The sequence below is a fragment of the Schistocerca serialis genome, chromosome 2, assembly GCF_023864345.2.
Source record: "Schistocerca serialis cubense isolate TAMUIC-IGC-003099 chromosome 2, iqSchSeri2.2, whole genome shotgun sequence".
Lineage (NCBI taxonomy): Eukaryota > Metazoa > Arthropoda > Insecta > Orthoptera > Acrididae > Schistocerca > Schistocerca serialis.
This window is the reverse complement of record NC_064639.1, coordinates 641,612,074-641,635,209: the sequence shown is the minus strand read 5'-3', so window position 1 is coordinate 641,635,209 and position 23,136 is coordinate 641,612,074. Positions and strand designations below refer to the sequence as shown.

Below are 23,136 nucleotides of genomic sequence, written 5' to 3'. Positions count from 1 at the left end.
CTGTACACAAAGAGAAGCAGCTAAATCACTTAACGTAAACACAGGTCCCTTGGAGGTTAACCCCCTCCCCACTACAACTCAAGACAATTCTGTGCAAGCGTCAATCTGGCAGCCAGGGCGCGCGAGAAAAATTTTTCTCGTTTGCGTCTGGCTGCTTGCTGCTACTACCGATACAGCTAACAGCCAAACTTCAAGTAGCGGGAGAAGGTACTGCTTATACGTGAGTCAAATGCGCGCGCGCACAACAGACCGCTGGTAATTGGTCAAACGAACCTAATGTGAACAGTTGTGACGTCATGCTCATAGCAAGCAGTTTATTGTTATGAAGAATTACAGTCTACGCCCTACGGCCTTTGACATATTTTTGCTATTTGCAGAAGCTTGTGCGTGCACGGTTTTCTGTTGTTGTAAATTGCACATTTCCTTTGCCACTAAAGTTTTATTTTTTTCCCTCTCGTTTATATTTTATTGCTCTAGTATCATTTTCCAGTAGCAGGATACAATAACATTCTTTGCTAGAAATTAATTCCGCAGTCAAAATTACAAAAATTTAACTGAAAGCTAAAACAATGAAAAATTCCCGGAATTCCGAAAAATTTCCGAGTTTTTCCCGGTTTTCTCCCGGATGAAAAAATTCCCGGGTTTTCCCGGATTTCCCGGTTGTCCTGGGTCGTATACACCCTGTGTATGTGAAAGCATGTTTTGCTCATAGCATAAATTAAACTGTCTTGCCACTTATTTGTCGGTTACTTATGACTGTTCCATGTTTAGCTAGGACTGAAACCAAGGTAGAAACAAACTTGGGAAATTTTGCTGTTGTTTAAGAAATAATACTTTTACCAGATTTAAATCACAAGAATATAAATGAAATCACAAAATTCATAGCTCTACAGTCAGGGATATGTTCTTATAATCTGAGATAGTAATACCACTCTCATATGTCACTAAATTACATTACAATGTCATTATAATTCTCTTTTTGATGTGACTATTGTAATAAAAATAAAAAACGTTACTACAACGCAAATAAACCTAACTGCAATAAATAAAATTCTTAGTGTAAAATTTTGAGCAGACAAATACACACCGGATTAAATCCTACTTAGTAAATGAGTTTAACTATAAATTATCAACATGATTTTTTTAAAAATACAACAAAATTCTTTATGAAATAAAACAAAATTGTCATTTTAAATAATTCTTTGGTTGATAAAATCATTCTTTTTTCTTCTTTTATTTAACAGGGCAATAATCAGTGGATTTACTTAAACCATTACTTTTCTTTTTTCATTTAAATGGCTGACAGTCAAAAATCTTTGTTTACATGCCTACAATGACAATGCAAGTGACTCCATGTTATAATACTGCAAAGTGCTGCAACAATGGGTCTGAAAATTGAAGATGGCTGTTGATTTCCGCTGAAACTGATAACTGGACAAGCAAAATTGGTGACTGACAACCAGTCAAATAAATGTGACACTTTATCATATTGCTAGCATAAATGCAACACTGCATTCTTTTGAGATGGCTGCATCAGAATGTAAATGACCATATGTTCCATCTAACATAAAAGTGCCCTAAACTGCTTTAAGTCATCATTCTTGAAACACTAACATTTTCTTATGAGAACGAAGTCTTTCACGGTGGCACTGTTGTATAAAACATTCACGGGCTTCTTGCCACATCAATTCAGGGTAAAATCTCAAGCTTTGGATGATTACCTCCATTGTCTTCGTCAGAAGCAACTGACTGTAAAAACTGTTGCTGTGGTGGCCTTATATAGCCTAAATACGGCTTCTGATTGATCAGTAATTATGTCATGCTGTTGCAGATGGTGTCAATATCTGCGCAGATGGTGTCAATATCTGCACTGATGGCGCCAATGCTCCCGCCGTAGTGCAAACATTGCAAAAAATATCTCTGATTCTTCTCTGCATCAAGAGCTCACTTCCATGCACCACTAAGATTATATCTGCTGTCACGGTTGAAGATTTTCTCACGTATTCTTATTTTTACAGTCCGTTTTAACACAGAGTCCTGGTTTCCAGGAGTCTGGGAAAAAACTTTTATTTCATCAAACAGTACTTTATGTAAGCATGTGTTTTCAGCAACTGAGATTTCTCCAGTTCTTCATTTTTAATGTGTCACTAATGTTCTGCACAGCGATCAGAAACGATGCGGATGGACTGACCGATGTAACTGCTTCCACACTTACAAGGCATGTTGTAAATCCAAGGAGAGACTGGCCACACGGCACAGAAGCACTTGAGAACTTCCAGGAACATATGAACAGTAAGCACCCAAACATCCAGTTCACTGTTGAGACAGAGAAAGAGAGAAGGCTGCCATTTTTAGATGTTTTGGTACCATGAAAGTTTTGTGGACATCCCAGCTACTCAGTGTACTGCAAGCCAATGCACACTAACTTACATCTCAGCACCCACAGTTTTCACCATCCAGTCCAGAAGACAGCAGCTTTAAATACACTACTACACAGAGCAAAAACTCTTTCTCATGAGGACCACTTGAATTTCAAAATTTATCACCTGAAGTATGTTTCCCAAAGAATGGCTATGGGTCACATGGTAGGAAGTCAGTGTTCTCCAAGAAAAAGAAACATGAAAATGTTGAACATTCATGTGATGAGCCACCAACTGCATTCCTTCTCTTATGCAGTGCTACATCCAGCAAAATAGGTGTAGTCCTGGAAAGACGAGCTATCAGATCTATTTTATGACCCCCTAAGGAGATAAAGGAGATGCTAACCCTGTCAAAGACAGTCTTTTTTTCCTCCTCTTTCACTGTTTTAGTCTTTTTTCAGACATATGCTAAAACTTGTGTTTTATTTCGTGCAGAGTAGGGCTCTTCCCCCAAGTCTCTTCCATCACAATTGCTGGCTGATTGAAAATCATGTTCTGTACCTTGAATTTTGTAGACAGTTAAGTACACAACTAGAATTTCATTTTTTTCCCACATAAATGACTAACTCTAATTAATATTGGGATCACAACATTGAGCCAAAGCATGTGTGGCATTAATCATCAAAAAACTAATGAACTCAAATATACTACAGGTGATGCACATTCCACGTAAACTAGCCAAGGCACATCTATCCTGGTTATTTGAGATTATAAAGTAAATTCAGAAAGCAAATCACAGGCTGTTTCTATTATGTTTGGGATTACATAAAAAATAGCAGGTGCAGAATTTTTAAAGGCTTGGACAAAACCAGGAAGGAGTGGTCATGTTGTGGCCACAAACAAGTTCAAATCTGAAAGTAGGGTTATGAATGAATGACATCCCTTAGCACCAAAAGAACATTAGTTGCAAACAGTCTGCTCTGGCTAACATTGAAAACAAGCCAGACCAAACCCGTCTCCAGGGCGGAGAGTATTTCCATTTGTAAAAACTTAAATTATTCCAGAACATGCAAATATTACAAACATAAGAAATTTCAAGAATGTTCTAGATATGCTAAATACTAAATAACAAATGTTTGCTGGTGATCACATCTGAACTGGTGGCTTGCAGTATGCAAGCCAGTGACACTACCCACTACTCCGTATTTCATGCAGCACAAATCGTGGCAACATTTTCCAAACTAGCATTTTATCACACAATTTTATGTATGATAATTGATTGTTTGCAATGACAGGATCTCCAGCTTTATACAAAAAGTGGAAACCATGAAAATCACGAAAAATTTGAAGGTTTAAGTAAAAAGATAAACCCGTCAATCTACAAAAGACGAATTACATGTTAGTGGCACAGAAAGATGTCCCAATTTTAGTTTTCTTACCTGATGAACATAAAGTAATGGTGTGCCAGAGAACCATCGAGGCAGTTCAGAGTTCTGCTGAGATGACGACAATGGAGCTTGAACATTAGAGGAAATGAATGTTTTGTTTCCTACTAGTGCCTGAGGAACATTACCTGGTAAAGGTAGACTCAGCAGTGGGTAACTTCACATGAAACAGAAAAAATACATTAAAATATTGTTAAAAATTAGTTAACAAATATTGAACAACAGTAAGCAATAATTCATTTTTAGAGACAATACAACAACGCGCCACCACAATGAAAAAATTACAGTGTGAGATATATAGGGGGAAAAGTGCAGTCAATTTTTCTCATATGGGAATCTTCTAGATGAGAACAATTGAAAGGATAAAATTCTCTCTTGCTTCCATCCACATCGTATGATTTAAAATCCACAAACTTGCAGCCGAGTGCTCATCATCCACTGTCAAGTGGTGACTTGTCTTTTGGTTGCAGCTACTGCCTCCAGTGCCTCCTGTGACGTCACTGGTGCTCGCTCCAACCCCATATAAGGCAATGTTTTCATTGCGTGCCCGCTTCATCCTTCCAACGGCTGTGTCTAAAGCCGCAGGCCGCCATGTTTATTGAGGGTGTTGTCACAAATTTTCATCTCTATCACTTCTTTTGTTACACTATCCATGTAACTGTTTGCCTGTGTAATGACAAGTGTCTTTTCAGATGCAATATGATGACCATTTACTAGAGCATGCTCTGCTACTGCTGATTTCTCAGGGTTCCAAAGGCAAAAGCATGTTGTGCACAGCGCTGTTGAATAGTATGTACAGTCTATGCAACATAAAACTATCCACACTCACACGGTATTTTATATGCTCCTGGTGTTATGAGGCCATTGTCTTTCACAGGCCTCATGAGTTGCTGAATGCTTATTGCAGCTCTGAAGACCGAATCTATTTTATACCTACTTAGGTGCTAGCTAATCATTCCTCTAAAGGGCAAAATGCAAGCTTCTTTGAGTCCTCCTCGTGGTCTTTCTGCTTGTGTGTTTTCGGAAAGGTGGCTTGCAAAATTTGACAGTTGTTGTCCGTTGATCCCAAATACCTTCCATAAATGGTTCAGTTCCTTCAGCAGGTTTTCAGTGCCCGAGATGGCTTCTGCTCAATGCACCAAAGTCCTCAGAACAGAATTTTTCTGCAACAGATGGCGATAGCTGTTAGCACGCAGGTATCGGTCCGTGTGACTGGGTTTCCGATAAACATTATGGCTGAGACAACCATTTGCTTTACGGCGAACAAAGACATCAAGGAATGGCAAGGCACTGTCTACCTCCACGTCCATCGTGAACTTGACATTGTCATTCATACTGTTGATGTGGTGCACTTTTCACATCCATGACACCAGACAACAAACGCGTCAATAAAAGCAACTACACTTTGCAGGAGCCATTTCCAAGGTAATGTCCTCAAAGTACTCCATAACACAGGTTGGTTATAAATTGTTAAAATACTCACCATCACACAAAAAATACGACAATGTCAGAGTATGTTTAAATAAACCCACAACAGTGTCATCAAATAACTGGGAGAATAGATCTATATAATCTTTGACAGGAACATGCGTGCTAACGAAACCACATCAAAACTGATGATAGTATCTCCTTCTCCAAAATGCAGGTATTATATTCGACTGATGAAGTCAATCATACTCTTGATGTGGTGCACACAATGACCGACGTGCGGAGTAAGGGGGTTGCCTGATGTTTCGCGAGTCCGTAAGTTGGAGATCCATCAGTAATCACAACAGACTGTAGATGTGTATTCTTTTTGTGAGTGTTTGTAATACCATACAGTGTAGGTAGTCAAGGAGCCCGAGGGAGGCGATTTTTAATGACATTCTCTCCTAGTTAAGACCTCTTGAGAAGATCTGATGTCTTCCTTATTATTCTGGATGTTGGGGTCCTTTCACAAATTCTGATACGTCTCCTCCTCCAGCATCAACCAAATCTACAAAACATAGTCCGCTCATTCCACACCAATGGCTGCATTTAACATGTTCAAGGTTGGCGACTTGTATTTTGAAAGAATTTGATGGCATCTTGCAAACTTTCTCCAAACCACTTATTATGTCAGATGCTCCAAGGCGATGGTGCAAAATTATGTTTCCTTTTAAGAGCTGACATGGCATCTGACATCACTGTTTCTCATCATTTTGTTGGCAACGGCATGTCCTGTTTTCTGTTCTGCCCCACGCTGTTGCTGTGAAAGCCAGCTAAATTTCCCTTTCTGCCTTTGCATGGTTGTCCTCTGTGATGACATTTGTTGTGTTAGCGTGGCTGCATCAGTCCAGTCCAAATCTGAATCTGGGAGCGACTCTCTTAGCTGCAGCTGGATGGCCATTAGCTTGCCACTGTTTGTGTCCAACTGCCTTCTGGTGTGATGTATCCTTCCTTGCAGTAGCGCAAAACTGGTATGACAAAATATTCTCTCGGCCATGGCAGTGCTGATACGGTGACTCATGAAAGCAAAACGTGGAATCTTCTTCTCTCCACAGCACCATCGTAGGAAGGCTTGAGAGAATTTTATTGGTACATATCCCGGTGAAACTATGCATCTGTATAAAACAACTGAAGGGGGTGTAAAAAGAAAGAAGTGCACTGCCCCCCCCCCCCCCTCCGATGCAATATTTGATTCACCTGAGGCATTTTCCGGGTGTAGTTAACAAGTCATCCTAAATAAACATCACATGCTCTATTTTTCACCTAGTTTATTAAGAGATTCTGTGGGAGACACGTTCTTTTATGACATTAGAATACAGTATGTAAAAGGTTCTGAGAATATTGTACCAGACACTTTGTCTAGTTTACCTACAGGTATGGAAGAGTTAAAGTGGATGGAAGGACCCGGCGTAATTCTTGCAATTAATTTTCTGACACACCAGTGTACAAGAGATGGCACAAAGAGTAACAGAGAACATACATCATGATCCCTATTTTACCGAGATGTTTGCTATGTGTATTAGGAACTCCTTGCCTCCTAATCAAGCAGGAAAGTGGAAAATTATGGGTCATAATTTATTTTGGAGAGATAGTATAACATCACAACAGTGGCATTTATGCATCCCCAAGTTGACGGAGGACGAAACTGTGTGGTATGTTCATATAGGATATGGACACTTTGAAATAAAAAAGTGTATATCCCACATGAACAAGTTCTATTATTTTAAAAAGTTGGGACATGAAGTAGCATCTTTAATTAGGACTTATGAAAACTGTCAGAAGGTTAAAGAGAGTAACACTCTGTTAAATACAAAATGTACGCAATCATTCCTAAGTCTATATACGATCTTACAGCAGCGGATTTCTTTGGACCAATTCCGAAAGGTAAGGGAGGAGTGCCGTACATTTTAGTCCTCACAAGTGTTGGTCAAAGTAAGTTAAATTGTATCCTGTTAAAAAAGGAAATACACCAATCATGATAAGCTGTTAGCAATAATATTTTCTGGAGGTAGGCAACCGAAACGGTTTCTCTCCAATAGTGGACCACAATTTTGTAGTAATGATTTTAAAGAATTTTTAGCGTGGGAAGGTATTCGTCAAGTGTTAATATCCAACTATAGCCCATCCTCGAATCCATGTGAACGGGTAATGAAAGAGATTGGGAAATTATGCTGCACCTACTGCCATGAAAAACATACTTTATGGGCAACGAAGATCAAAGACTTTGAGCCTACTTTAAATGAATCACTACATTTATCAACTGGATTAACACCTTTAGAAGTAATAGGCAAACCTTTTGTAGGAGAACCTCTATTTAAATGTTGTAGTTGGCCTGAACAATCTACTTTCAATTATGATCTTAATCAGGAAATAGTTTCCAGAAATTTAGTTGGAAAGGCACAACACAGAGTGAGTAAACATAATGAGAAAGCAGTTGAATCTCAGTACAAGGTCAATGACCTAGTTCTGGTAAAACATCATCATCAGAGCTCTGCCTCAAAAAAAAAAAAAGACACACACAAGATTTTTCAGAAATATGAAGGACCTTACCAAATACAAGCAGCAATACATCCCAAAGCCTTATTCTTAGTAGATCCTACAACTGGATCAGAGAAGGGAAAATACAATGTAAAGAAAATAAAAGTTATATGTCCCCCAGGAACATTAACATTCTGAGTTAACGGGCAGAGTGACGACCGTCAGATCTCAAGATGTTTTCGATGTTTCTTCCAAGATAGTTTTCCTGCACCGAATTCCCTTCAAATCTTAAACTATTCTATAATCTGTTCCTAAAATCTTAAATTATCCTATAATTTAGTACCTAGGAAACCAGATATGACAGTCAAGTAGAAAACTTAAGAGAATCGTGAATGAACAGTGATCTCTAGACATGACATGAAACGAATACACTGTTATGTAAGTGAAAAGTATAATATGATGGTACTAATTAAACAGAGTGATGTCAAGACAACATAAACTGAATGGAGGGTTTTACATATGTGTAAGAAGATAATATAAAGTGACTAATTACACAACTATTTAATAGTAGTGTATAATTTTCTATTTGGTATATAATATTTTATACCTTTTATAAAATGTGATGTAAATGGGAGGGTTTGTATAATTTTTGGAAGGGGTGGGTATTGTAGATTAAAACATGATTTAAACCAACATATAAATAATGGCGAACACAGAACACACACCACTCCCTTCCAAACAACCCTCGCAAACAAGTGTGACTGATTCTTTACCATTTGCCATTCCATAAGGGTTGATAAGATTTTCTTCAGGGACCTCAAGGTGAAGGTGAGAATGTCCGTTCTGTAGGAAACAATTTAACACCATACCTCCTCCGGCTTCTCACTCAAGTACTGGTGAGGTAGGGATCCTGGGGAAGGGGGGTTGAAAGGGTTTCCTGTCTTTGAGGCTATCTTCTTTCTCTTCTTCGAACTTAGCGACCATTTCTATTTTTTCCTTTCTTACTTCTCTTTTGAATACCTGCCTATTTTTTCCCTCTTTCCATATTCATCTACTTCTATTGCAGAAGTCCTTCATATTCTCCGTGGTTTCCAATAACCTACAACTTATCTCCAGATAAGAAAGCCGAAGAATCAGGCTGCACAAACACATATCATCACACACACAAAGATACACGAGTATGCAAACAGTGAAACTACCAACTAGAAACCTGTCGAGAGATATGAACCGTCAAGTGTTGTAGAGGGAACGTATGTGTACATCGGGAAATATGCACACATTGTTATTTATTGTGACAGTTCTACATTGCATGTATATATAGGACCGTTTGTTGCGAAAGCTAGAATTTTGTGTGTATGTTTGTGTGTCTATCGACCTGCCAGCGCTTTCGTTCGGTAAGTCACATCATCTTTGTTTTTAGATATATTTTTCCCACGTGGAATGTTTCCCTCTATTATATAGGAAAATATATATATATACATATGAGAGCTATAAAGATTTCATATCACATATATACGTAAGTATAGAATTTTACAACGAGTATACATAAGAAGGAGGCGTGGGTAATGAAGGAGATCGCAAGCCAGATTGCAGTTCATTATGATGCTTAATTAAGTAAAGTCGGTGTAGCAAATACTCTGATGGAGTGATGAGTCATAGAGTAGTGGGACTTATTCATTAGGTGTAAACATAGTATCTACTAAGAGTCAGATAATATGGGTAGACATAGTATCTACTAAAGATTACAGAAGTTGAAAAGTAGAGGAGGACTCTAGGGTATTAAATGAAGTATTAAAAAGTGAGTGTGAAATAGATTTTCATTTTTTCCAGGAAATGTTTAACTACAGTGTACATTAAGATGTATACTAGGGCAATGAACCATGAGGCCTACTCGGGAAGGATAGGGGGGGGGGGGGGGGGGGGCACCCAGTTTTTATTGAATATAAAAGGCTGATAGGCAGACCTAAGAAAGACTGACCTATACTGTGTGGACAGGGGCACCAAGAAAGGGATTGACCTGTACCATAGGAGAATAAGAATTAAGAGGAAGCATACCTACCAAAACGGAAGGAGTATGTGCACTCATAAGGTCAACCCACCTGTAAGATATAGATACTGATCCTAGGGGAAAAGGACAGTATCGTGACAGAAGTCGCATATTTCATACGAATTATTCTGGTAAGTTTGAATTTTATATTCCAATAGAATTATTATGTTTTACGCGAGTTTACAAGTGTCAAGAAGAACACTTTCATTTGCCCAGAGTTCCTCCAGACTACAAACAGTCTATAATTAATGAAGCTATTACATACTAAAGAAGCGGTACAAAGAATTAGAATAAAAGAGTAAAATAAGTGTCAGTAACACCTGGAGCTTACAATTGGAAACCCAAAGGTTTAGGCCCTACTACTCCTAGATATAAAAGTATTGACTCCAACATTGAGTGAAATACTGTCATTTTATAATCAAAGTAAAATGAAAAAAGAAAAGCTAAATAGTAAATAAAAGAGTTATGCATGGTTAATAAAAAATGCAGGAATTATCAATTGTTATTCTATGTAATACTAATGTACATAATGAGTATGTATAAAATATCACATGTTAGAGCTGAGGGGAGCGATATATAGTGCTTCAAGAACTTCCATGTAAATTCCAGAACCACTCGTTCTTCTACTGTCTCGAACACACGATATTTTAAAAATAAGTGTGGGAGAACGTACACACTGCACGACACGTTTGTGTGTGCAGGCTGGAAAGGAGTCATAAGCACAAGTTAGACGCGACGGTCAAACAGTGTTGACAAGTTTTTGCCACTCGCGCCACGGAAGTTTTATTGGAAGAGCAAGAAGTAATCATGAAGTATTCCTTACTGTTTTAGTGTCTGTGATCATTGTTAAAGAAAAATGAACAATTGATTATAGACATTTAATTGTACTTCATGTGCTGGACTTGCTAGAAGCAAGACATGTTTATAAATTATGTGGTTGTAAAAACTACACTACTGTAGATGTTTTTGTCGAGTCTAACGTGAGACAAATCGGTTGACTTATAAACATTCGAATATTGATGTGAGAAATGTTGAATTTGTTCTCTGTGGAAGTTGAAATATACTATGCCGAAGTTAAAAGTATTCTTCGAATGCTAAATTATTTCAAAAATAGAGTGCCTTATAAATTCCTGTAACCAGCATTATTCTTCAGAGAAGAAGGGTTTGGAGATCAAAGGAGCCAGCAATCCAGAGAAGAAGATCGCTTCGCAGATCAAGTAAGTCAACCGATGGGAGAGAGGTGTGGATTTTGCTTGCAATTCAAAGTTACACCTCTTCTTGTCATCGAACATCGTTACAAATGGTTACGTGAAAGTAACTGCTCCTCTTCTAACAATAGTTTGTCACAAGTCACTGGTATAATGATGACCACAATTTTAGGCATATACTGTTAGTGACAATCTGTTATAGACTTACGGGGGAATGTTCTACACTCACACACTATGATATTTCTGGGGAATAAAGATCTAAAAAAAAAAAACATGGATTCCGCAAACAGAGATCTTGCAAAACATAATTCACTCGGCTCATCAATGAAATCCGGAGCACCATAGCTAAAGGTGGCCAGGTCAATGCCATGTTGCTTGACATCGTGAAGGGCATTCTATGCAAAATGTAAGCTCACAGGGTATCGAATCAGATTTGTGACTGGATTCAGGACTTTATATGAGCTAGAACTCAACACATTATTCTTAATGGAATGAAATCGACAGATGCTGAGGTAATTTCTGGAGAACCCCAGGGGGGTGTTATAGGGCCATTACAGCTTACAACACAGATAAATGATCTTGTGGGTAACAATGAAAGCTCCATCAGGCTATTTGCGGATGATGCTGTCTATGGGAATGTGATATGACTGTAGCGAAATGCGAGAAGATCCAAGGACGACTTATATCTGAAACAGGGACGGGTAGTCAACCCTGACTGTAAATAAATATAATGTATCTCATGCAAGTAGATGAAGAGATCCACCACTGTTCAATTAAACTTTTGGTGAAAACTGACTGGAAATAGTATTTACCAAAAAATACCTAGGAGTAAGTTAGAGAGGAATGATCACATGAAGTTAATTGTAAAAAAAGCAGATCTGAGGAAGAATCTTAAGGATGTGTAGCTCACTCATGAAACAAGAGGCTTACAAAACAACTGTCTGACCAATGCTTGAATTTTGTTCATCACCCCGGGACCCTTACCACGTAGGGTTTGTGAAATAGATAGATAACATCCAATGAAAAGTAGCTCATTTCATCAAGGGTCTGTTCAGTCAGCGAAAGTGTGTAACAGAGATGCTCAATAAAACTGAAGTGGCAATTGCTACAAGAGAGACATTGTGCATCATTGACGGTGTTACTGTTGAAATTCCAAGAGAGTATGTTTGAAGAAGAGTCAAGCAACATATTACTTCCCCCAACATGTCTTCTGAAATGATCATGACCAGAAAATGCAGTGTAAGATGTCTTGCAGAGTATAGCCGTAGATGTAAAAGTCCAGTCACCCTGTCTTGGGAAATTTCCAAGCAAGAAACAGCATCAAAAATATTGAGAATTCCCACCATCCTGTGCAATAAGATGTTGAAAGGACTGGCAAAAAAATAAATAAATTAAGAATAGCAAAAATGTGTGCACATGTTAACATGCTGAAAAAGTATTTTTGTTTCTGAAGCATTTAAGGAGGCAAGAATTTGAAAAGGTTTCAAAACAAGTTAAAGTTGAAAGTAATGATGAAACGTGACCACATGTAATGAATCTGAAGGAATTCCATACATAAAACAACGAAGTTCATTGATACCAAGGCTGTAACCACAACTTAAAGAATTACAATTACGACAGAATATACAACTCTGTACTGTACTTGTTAAGAAGCATCATTGCTAACTGTGACACCCTCATTGTAAGATTGCAATATTTACGTTTATATCTGCCCAGTATTGATAATGTCATGAAACACAGAGCTTGCAATACCCTCCATACCAGAGGCAGAATTTCTATGTCAATCAACACCTGCAGTAAAGCCCACCCCCAAAAAGTTATGTAAAAAACAAGAATGACAAACAAAAATTACACTTTAGAATTGAGGACTCCTTCAATACTGTACAAAGTAAGGAAAAAAAATCATAAGGTAAACATTTATACATTACAGAGATCTTTTCATTTGTGTGTATATTTTTGTAGCTTCGAACTGTTATTTAATCAGCATGTCTTAAAAGTCGGAGCAGGGTACAGTGGCTGATACACAGTGACCAATTTTTGCCCAAAGTGCCAGCAAGTTCATTCGTTCATTTGGAAGGGGAAGCCGACTGATGGTCAGCTTTCAGCTGGTTGGCAATGACAGAATTGCAGTGCAAGCTCTGCAATCTTTTCTTAAACAATTTTACACAAACTCTTCGGAAAAAGAATTTCATCTTTGTGTTATTTATAGCTTCTAATGTCAGGTTATTATGGCATATGATTCATTTCGTTAATTGTCATAGTCATTGTGATATTTAAGTGAAGGTAAAACTGCACGAAATTAAAAAAAAGTTTGCAATGAAAACTAGGGGTTGCTATTATTTTGTGTTGGTGCATATTACACAATATGTTGCTGTGTATGAAATTCAGCTAACATTTTGAGTTCTGCTTTATGCTCAAGATAACTGATCTGATGTAGCACACTCATTTGTGATTGTGCCACACCAGCAATAATGGCGGAGTAAAATATCCATAACATTCCTCATATTTCATAAGCGGTTTGAAGTACTGAAATGAGATTTTGGCAAATGATAGCACACAATGAGGAGAGTATTTTGCTATATGGTTATTATGCAAACCTCGTTATCTGCATATTATTCCACTAACTTTTTCGACAAAAGAATGTAATGTTTAAGGACCTTCAATAACTCGTGAAAAGAGAAATTTTATGGGCTTTTAAAGAACATAAATGAAGACATAACATGTTTATTTTTGTAATGAGGATGTGCTTTTTCATAAGCTAGTGACCTTACTTTTTTTCAGGTCCTCACTTAATAAACCACTGTTCAGAATTCTCTCGCACCTGCATCTGAAAAATGTGTTAGTTATCTGACACTGTAAACTCTGCTGTGTTATGGCAAAAGAAGCAAATTTTAACAGACAACCCCAAAAATGTGTAGGTATTACTTGAAATTCGCCACTCGAAACGCTTCTCTGAAAAGTTAAAAATGGTTAACAACCTAGGTGAAAATAAGTCACTGCATTTTTAGCGGGATTTTTTCTATATACTAACCAATGCAGGTATGACAGCAAATATTTTCATATGTCACTATGTAACCGAGGCCACAGAGGGGCTCCACTTAATATTTCAAGAAAATGTGAGTGCAGGCTTCAGAACAAAAAAAACCACCCACCCACACCCACACATTGTAATTTGGCACTTCATGAGGAGGCTGGAGGGACTGAAGTAATAAGAGGAATCCCTTACTTTAGCCGGCAGAAATTCCTGTCTGAAGAATCAAATTACAGTATGTATGTAATGCTAAATTTACATGGCACAACTGAAAAACAAGAACAGGAAAAAACAAAATGTCCCAATTTATGATGTAAATATGAGTGCAGAATTTCACTACTTTACTACCTTAATGACATATGTTTTGTGAATTGCTTCAACTAAAAACAGTTATAGGTAGGCAACTAATTGAAACACAAACATACCTAAAAGCTATCTCTCCAATTTCTCCCAAATGGAATCAACTAAGCAAAACTATAATGAATTCAAGTACTACTTTGCTGTCGATTCTGCTGCTCAGACAGTGAATAGATGCAGTCTCACTCACCAGCACAACAAAACAACAATGGCAGCAAATCCCAAAACAAGCCACTGATGACTAGCACAGAACAGTCCATGGGCGTAATACAGCTGTGAAACTTTCTCTGGCAGAGACACTCGTGTGCTTGATCGCTGATGTGAATGTGAGTTCACATGGGCAGGCCCATCTGGTGGTGACACGGTAGTTGCCATCCCACATTACCACCACAGCAAGAAGCTAGACATGGTAAACATACCTCTGAAAATAACAGTACTGAAAGCACTTAATCTAGAAAGGATACAATGAAGAAAGCTTTCTACCTGACAACTATCTTAGAAGTTATTACTATCATAATATAACTCGAAACCTCTTGTAAATTCTTATAACAGGAGTCACATTTTTACACACAACATGAGAATTGTTACCTTTATCTCAAGGTTGCCAGTAATGAAAGACATTTTATGAAATAAACTGACAAACAGGGCAAATACATCCAATCAATTTTTAAATGCCTGGCAATGTTTAACTGCTGCACATATTATCCATTCATAAGTAATAATGGAAATACCTACATGCCCAGTTATGATACTTATAAATCATCAATGCATTTTATGAAATATTTTACTTTCAGCACACGGCGAACTTGTACAGTTAATTGATGACACAATGTGATGCTGCTATATCGACTTGTGGAAAATAATTTGTGGTTGCTCTTTCTTTACAAATTTTAGTGCCACAGTAAGTACTCGACGGGAGATTTAAGATGATGTATTGCTAATAAACTTTCATCCAACAAACTGTTACAAACTTTTCACTAAAATAAACAAATTTTGAGGAAAATACAACAGGTCACTCGTACATGGACTGCTATTTACTAACGCAAGGTGATTCAGAGCGCCAAGAAATAAAACTTAATGTTTCAGTAAGAACATCGAAGAAGAACTCAAATATTTAAACTACTATTGCACTAAAAAATGTTTTTCCACTATCAAGATTAATAAGAGCTACTGAGGACAAAGCCCCATAACAGTTTAACTACTAGTTCGAAATCCATCGAAGAAGGAAAACTAAATCCTTTTCCAAACTTCCCAACACGCCCATCAATGTAAACATTGAATATTTGGCAATAGCATTGACGCCGAGACATTGACATTTGCCATCTTTCAAATTGTTGGTAGCACTGTACCTATTTACAATTTATACGGTAGTGATTGGAAGAAATAGCCGTAAACACATTACGATAATATGGGATGGTGTTGCCACTGCAGTAGTATTTTGTCCGCTTGACCAAGCAAATATAAACTTACCTAGTTTTGGACACACTCCTGGTTGCATTTAGAAGTACAGAAGGCGTAATCCACTAATGCATCCAAAGAATTTTTAGTGCATCATTTTCAAACATGCACATAAAAATAATACCACTTAAGTAAAACCCGCGCAGCGTCTTACGGGCAGCGTGCTAAGAAAGCACTTCTTAACAAGCTCCTGATGAATTTGACATTGCCGGTCACACTGGCTCCCTTCCTACAAACGCAGTGATTGTCCAACAATAGCCTAGTACAACGACCGCAATATGAAAGACTGCTGTTCATCTCATGCTCTCGATGACAAGCGAATCCCAAAGATTACAAATTCGCCCACTTTATGTCAAATGGTGTAAAATGCCACTATATGCTTCACTGATAATACATTGTTGATATGCCTATTGTTTTACAACCTGGCTAGGTAAACAAACAATGGCGTTACCATGGTGACGGCAACACCGTAAAACGTTCTAGTCAAATAACTACGGATTCTTCACCTACAGTGCAATGTCACTTTACTTAATGCTGTGCTTTGCTAGAAAGCTAAAAACAAGTGGTGTGGACAAAAGTAAAGACATACGGTTGGTATTCAATATCAACTATCTATTAACAACAATAACGCAATCATACCTCACTATTTTCCAGACTTTGTGCTCTTCTTTGCCTGATAGTGGTAATTGGCTCGTAAATATTGTTTTAAGTAACCACAACCTTATTAACAATTTTTCGAACAGTTCACTTCCCTTCACAACACACCAACCGCTTCATTAACCCATGACCGCAACATGCTTCACGAAAATATTTAATAATATATTTGTGTTTTAAAACGCTCAAATGTAAATGACAACTGTACAGCGTTTTCCCGTGTTACACAATTACACAACACTTAACGTCTCTTGTCAAAAGTTTACAACACTGACGGCAGTTTACGGCCCATGTTGTTCTAAGCACACGTAACCAAAAGGCAAAACGTTACACTTTCATTTAGATATGCCACAAGAAATGATTCTAAAATAGATCGAAAAACCACTTTATGCTCATAAAAGTGGGCGTAGATGTTCTAACGTATTCGTATGCCTATAAGTACACTGTTTCTGCATTTCCTATTGTATGCTTTCGATACTGGTGTGTCGCAATTCATCTCCACTAAAACTATCACTGGAAGACCCGTATTAAAAACATTCGAGCAACACACTTTATTATGAACACTGTCGCACACATTCTCGTTCACGCACACGTCTTCTGCATCGCAGATGTATACATGTATGATCATAACCAACACATTTCGCAGGGATACCAACACAATGATGATAAATGCAGAAGCACCATCGAGAACAATCGACATTAAATTCATTTTAACTCTGGTGCGTAAAGGCCCGTCCACACGCAACGATCTGTCTGCGCAAATGTCTGCGCACATCAGATCTGCTCAGACAGATCGTTGCGTGTGGACAGGAGTTTTGCACCAACCTGAGGTGTGTGCAAACCTGGAAGTTGGAGTTGGAGGTTTGAGCGAAACCTCTCAAATCTGTGGGTTCAAACCACATCTGCGCAGACAAGTTGGAGCGTGTGGACAGCAGATCGCCGCAAATCTGGCGCGAAACAGCTGTTTGCTCAGTCTAGTGTTTGTATTTGTGCGCACAGGGCATTAAAATGGCTGATACTAGTCAGTGTTCTCAAGAGTTTGTAAGTGAATTCATTGAAATATATATAAACCACCCATGTTTGTGGAAGATTAAAAGTACAGAGTATAGTGACGGAGACAAAAAGACAGCAGCATACAATGCTGTAATTGAAAAATTGCCGGCAGTTGCCGCCACGGCAAACAGAGAAACAGTAATAAAAAAATAAAAAAATTCGTTGCGAACTCTGTCTAGAATTCAGAGTGGAGTTTTGCATCCTGTAACAAAAGTTTGTAACAGGTTGCTTCTACACAGTAGCGAACTGAAAATGCCTACTCAGAAACAAAGTAAACCATAGCTCATTGGTCATGTAGGTATATAATCTCTAATAATATAGGCCTACTGTGTTTCAAACACGTCTACAACATTAAAAATATTATCTGTAACTTTGCAGACTTAATTTACTTGACTTGCCTTCATGAACTCATCCTACAGGACAGCGTAAATAGCTTCACATGTGTTGGGTATTATTTCACTCAACGCTTGTTTCGATATTGCCGTTGAAAATTCCAAATCATTGTAGCTCCTTCCTGTTGCTAGAAATCTTAACGTTACAGCCAGCCGTTCATGAGGAGAAATTGCCATTCTCATGAAGTATTTTTTCTCATAATATGAGGGGTTACAAGCTTTAAGAGATAATTATAAGTTTCGACATCCATCCGCAAATAATTTCGACAGTCGTTAGGTTCGCCCTGCAACTCTCACAGTAAATTTACGTGAGAAAACTGCTTTCGCTTTAGCAGCCACTGTCTACACCATTTTTACCGCTTTCTCTGTTTCCTGCGGTTGGTCTGAATGTTTTTTGCAACAGAAGTTGCGAACACAGACCACAACAAAACTTCCTCCATTTCTATATTTCAAAATAACTGAATTAAATTTTTGACGTTTACGGAGAGCTTAGTCGCTTGCCACTGATATTTCTTTTCTACACCGACAGATGGCGGGCGAGTAGTGGATTGGGGTTTGTGTCGTGTGAACACACCACATTTGCAGCGATCTTTTGCATGTACAGACATCTGCGCCAATGTCTGCGCAGACAGATCGTTGTGTGTGGACCGGGCTTAACAGGTTTAGAATGAAAAGATGCCTACGCCAATTTTCAGTCATAATGAATATACATGGGCCATTCCACGAGAATGTCATGTGGACAAATTGATTTCCAATCTCCAACCACACTGTATCACACTAAATTTTATGATTATGACAAATTTTTCTAAGTACATAATTTAAATGAGTACGCAATGCTTTGTTATAAGAAAGATGGCAGTTTTGTAGACTTTAATTAAGGAAAGATAATTTTTGAACAGATACCGTAGCCTTCTAGTGGATCGTTGTGTATTTGGTAACGCAGCTACCTAGTGTGTCCTTACTTTACTTGATTTTGTCTTACTAACTATATATAGGTGATATTATTACTGAAGCTATATATTTTCGCAAACCCAGAAGTATCAGCGTAAGAGCGAAAGAAGTGCCTCCCATCCTAATGGTAAACTGCCGATGCATATGCAACACAATGCCAGAGTTTAAAGCGCTCATGAAAAGCAGTGAAGCTCAATTATACTAGGCACAGAAAGCTGATTGAAACATGAAATTGACAGCAGTGAGATTTTTGGCGGAATTTAAGTGTATATTGAAAGGACAGGCAAATGGGAAATGTATTTATCCTAGTAGACAAGAAACTCAAAACCACTGGGACAGAAATTGTAGCTGCATGTGAGATTATTTGGGCAAAGCTCAGTATCAGGGGTGGGCAAAAAATGATAATGGGATCTCTCTATCGATCACCACACTCATCTTGTGATGTAACCGAACGCTGTAGAGAAAACCCCAGTTCACTTGTACGTAAGTTACCCAATCATTCTGTAACAATCGGTGGAGACTTTAATCATCCAACAATTAATTGTCAGTGTTGGTCATGATAAGACATCCTGAGAATGTCTTCTCTGAATGCTTTCTCTGTAAACTAGAACAGATAGTTAGGCACGTCACTCATGAGGAAATATATTGGATCTAATGGCAACAAATAGACCTGGCCTCTTTGAGGATATCCACATCGAAACTGGTATCCGTGATCATTTGCAGCAACAATGATTACCAAAGTACAAAGGGCAACTAAAAGAAGCAGAAACATACATATGTTCAGCAAACTAGATTAAAAAAATCAGTAGTGTCATATCACAACGAGGAACTTGAAACTTTCAGCACAGGGCAGGAGCATGTGGAGGAAATCAAGCTCAAGATTATAAGGATGGTTGACCATCTACTGCATAGATATGTATGCAGTAGAGCAGTTCATAATGGGATGGAGTCTCCATGGTACAAAGTAACTGTAAAGAAACTTCTAAACAAACTGAGGTTACTGCGTATTATGTATAAAACGAAACATAGGACTGTAGATAGAGAGATGCAGAATGAAATGCATTTGGCTGTCAAGAGAGCTATGCATCTTGTCTTCTGTGACCGCCATTGTAGAATATTGCCAAGTGACTTTCCACAGAACCCAAAGAAATTCTTGTCATGTGTAACAACTGTTAGTGGCACGAAAGTAAGTGCCCAGTCCCTAGTGAATGAGACAGGAATGAAATTGAGGGTAGCAAGACAAAAGGTGAAACGCTTAACTCCATTTTCAAATGTTCCTTTACGAATGAAAACCCAGGAGAATTGCCCCAATTTAATCCTTGTACCACTGAAAATATGAATGAAATATGTATTAGTTTCTGTGAAGTTGAGAAACAGCTGGAATCGTTAAGATTGAACAAAGCTTCAGGGTCCAATGGAATCCCTCTCAGAGTCTATATTGAATTTGAGGATGAGTTAGCCCCTCTTCTAACTGTAATTTTTCGTAAATCCTTCTAACGAAAATCCGTGCACAGTCTTACAAAAAGGCACAGGTCACACCCATCTACAAGAAGGGTAGTAGAGGTGATCCACAAAACCACTGTCCAATATCCTTGATATCGATTTGCTGTAGAATCTTGGAAATTATTCTGAGCTCATGCGTAATGAGTTATCTTGAACATAATGACCTTCTCAATGCCAACTAGAGTGGATATCTAAAACATCGATCATGTGAGAACCAACTCGCACTTTTATCACATGACATTCTTAAAGCTTTGGATCAGGCAATCAGGTAGATAGGGTGTTTCCTTATTTCCGAAAAGCATTTGATTCAGGAGCACACCTACGCTTATTGTCAAAAGTACTATCATATAGGATATGAAGTGAAATTTGTGATTGAATTGAGGGCTTTTTGGTAGGGAGGACCAACGTGTTATCTTGGATGGAGAGTCATCATCAGATGTAGAAGTAACTTCGGGTGTGCTCCAGGGAAGCATGTTGGGATCCTAGCTGATCATACTGTATATTATATTGCAGACAATACTAATAGTGAAATCAGGCATTTTGTAGATGATGCAGTTATCTGTAATGAAGTACGACCTGAAAGAGGCTGCATAAATATTGGGACAGATCCTGAAAAGATTTCAAAGTGGTACACAGGTTGGCAATTTGTTTTAAATGTTCGGAAATGTAAAACTGTGCACTTCACAAAACGAAAAATCGTAGTATCCTATGACTATAATATACGCGAGTCACTGTTGGAATCAGCCAACTCATACAAATAGCTGGCTGTAACACTCTGTATGCATATGAAATGGAATGAGCATTTAGGTTCAGTTGTTGGTAAAACAAGTGGTAGACTTTGATTTAGTGGTAGAACACTGGGAAAGTGCCAACAGTCTACACAGAGTTTGCTTACAGATTACTCTTGCAAACACTTCTGGAATATTGCTGAATTGTGTGGGACTTGTACCAGATAGGCCTAATAGGGGATATTGAATGTATATGGAGAAGCGCAGCATAAATGGCCACAGGTTTCTTTAATCCATGGGAAAGTGTCACAGAGATACTGAAGGAACTGAACTGGCAGACTCTTGAAGGTAGACATAAATTAGCCTGAGAAAATCTATTGATGAAGCTTCAAGAACTGGCTTTAAATGATTACTCTAGGAATATACTGTTGTTGTGGTCTTCAGTCCTGAGACGCGTTTGATGCAACTCTCCATGCTACTCTATCCTGTGCAAGCTTCTTCATCTCCCAGTACCTACTGCAACCTACATCCTTCTGAATCTGTTTAGTTTATTCATCTCTTGGTCTCCCTCTACGATTTTTACCCTCCACGCTGTCCTCCAATACTAAATTGGTGATCCCTTGATGCCTCAGAACATGTCCTACCAACCGATCCCGTCTTCTAGTCAAGTTGTGCCACAAACTTCTCTTCTCCCCAATCCAATTCAATACCTCCTCATTAGTTATATGATCTACCCATCTAATCTTGAGCATTCTTCTGTAGCACCACCTTTCGAAAGCTTCTATTCTCTTCTTGTTCAAACTAGTTACTGTCCATGTTTCACTTCAATACATGGCTACACTCCATGCAAATACTTTCAGAAACGACTTCCTGACACTTAAATCTATACTCGATGTTAACAAATTTCTCTTCTTCAGGAACGCTTTTCTTGCCATTGCCAGTCTACATTTTATATCTTCTCTACTTCGACGATCATCAGTTATTTTGCTCCCCAAATAGCAAAACTCCTTTACTACTTTAAGTGTCTCACTTCTTAATCTAATTCCCTCAGCATCACCCAACTTGATTCGACTACATTCCATTATCCTCGTTTTGCTTTTGTTGATGTTCATCTTATAGCCCCCTTTCAAGACACTGTCCATTCCGTTCAGCTGCTCTTCCAAGTCCTTTGCTGTCTCTGACAGAATTACAATGTCATCGGCGAACCTCAAAGTTTTTATTTCTTCTCCATGGATTTTAATACCTACTCCGAATTTTTCTTTTGTTTCCTTCACTACTTGCTCAATATACGGATTGAATAACATCAGGGAGAGGCTACAACCCTGTCTCACTCCCTTCCCAACCACTGCTTCCCTTTCATGCCCCATGACTCTTATAACTGCCATCTGGTTTCTGTACAAATTGTAAATAGCCTTTCGCTCCCTGTATTTTACCCCTGTTACCTTCAGAATTTGAAAGATAGTATTCCAGTCAACATTGTCAAAAGCTTTCTCTAAGTCTACAAATGCTCGAAACGTAGGTTTGCCTTTCCTTAATCTAGCTTCTAAGATAGGGTATATACTACAACTCTGTATGTGTCACTCACATACAATTCATGAAGATAAGATTAGAATAATTACTGCACACATGGAGTCATTCAAACAATCATTCTTCCCAAGCTCCATACCTGAATGGAACAGGAAGAAACCCTAATAACTAGTACAATGGGACGTACCCTCTGACAAGCACCTCATGCTGGTTTCAAGAGTGTAGATGTAGATATAGGCATTGATGTAGATGTAGATTTACAACAGAGACAGAAGGACCACAACCAATGTAGGAAGTTTTCCTTATACAGGGTGTCCATCCTAAGAGTAATCAGGAGCATTTTCTCTGGTGTCTTCGCAGATATTTGCAATTTCATTTTTGCTATGTATTTCCAGCGTCAGCCCAAACAAATGCTGCTCATCACATCTTTCAAGCCACCCTCAATGTCGATGGAGAGTCGACTTGTGTCCCGTTACA

The 23,136-nt window shown here is 38.3% G+C and overlaps 1 protein-coding gene across 1 annotated transcript in view; it reads right to left on the bottom strand.

The window, feature by feature from the left end:
- Window positions 1-17,075, bottom strand: part of LOC126457717 (sterol regulatory element-binding protein cleavage-activating protein) — a 229,539-nt gene extending 212,464 nt beyond the window's left edge. Inside the window, exons 1-3 of the mRNA XM_050094254.1 lie at window positions 16,491-17,075; window positions 14,584-14,814; window positions 3,800-3,962 (exon numbers count right to left, since the gene is read on the bottom strand). Of these exons, the coding sequence (XP_049950211.1) occupies window positions 3,800-3,962; window positions 14,584-14,768 (348 nt within the window). The 5' untranslated portion in view covers window positions 14,769-14,814; window positions 16,491-17,075. The remainder of the gene's footprint in view (window positions 1-3,799; window positions 3,963-14,583; window positions 14,815-16,490) is intronic.
- Window positions 17,076-23,136: the final 6,061 nt, after the last annotated feature.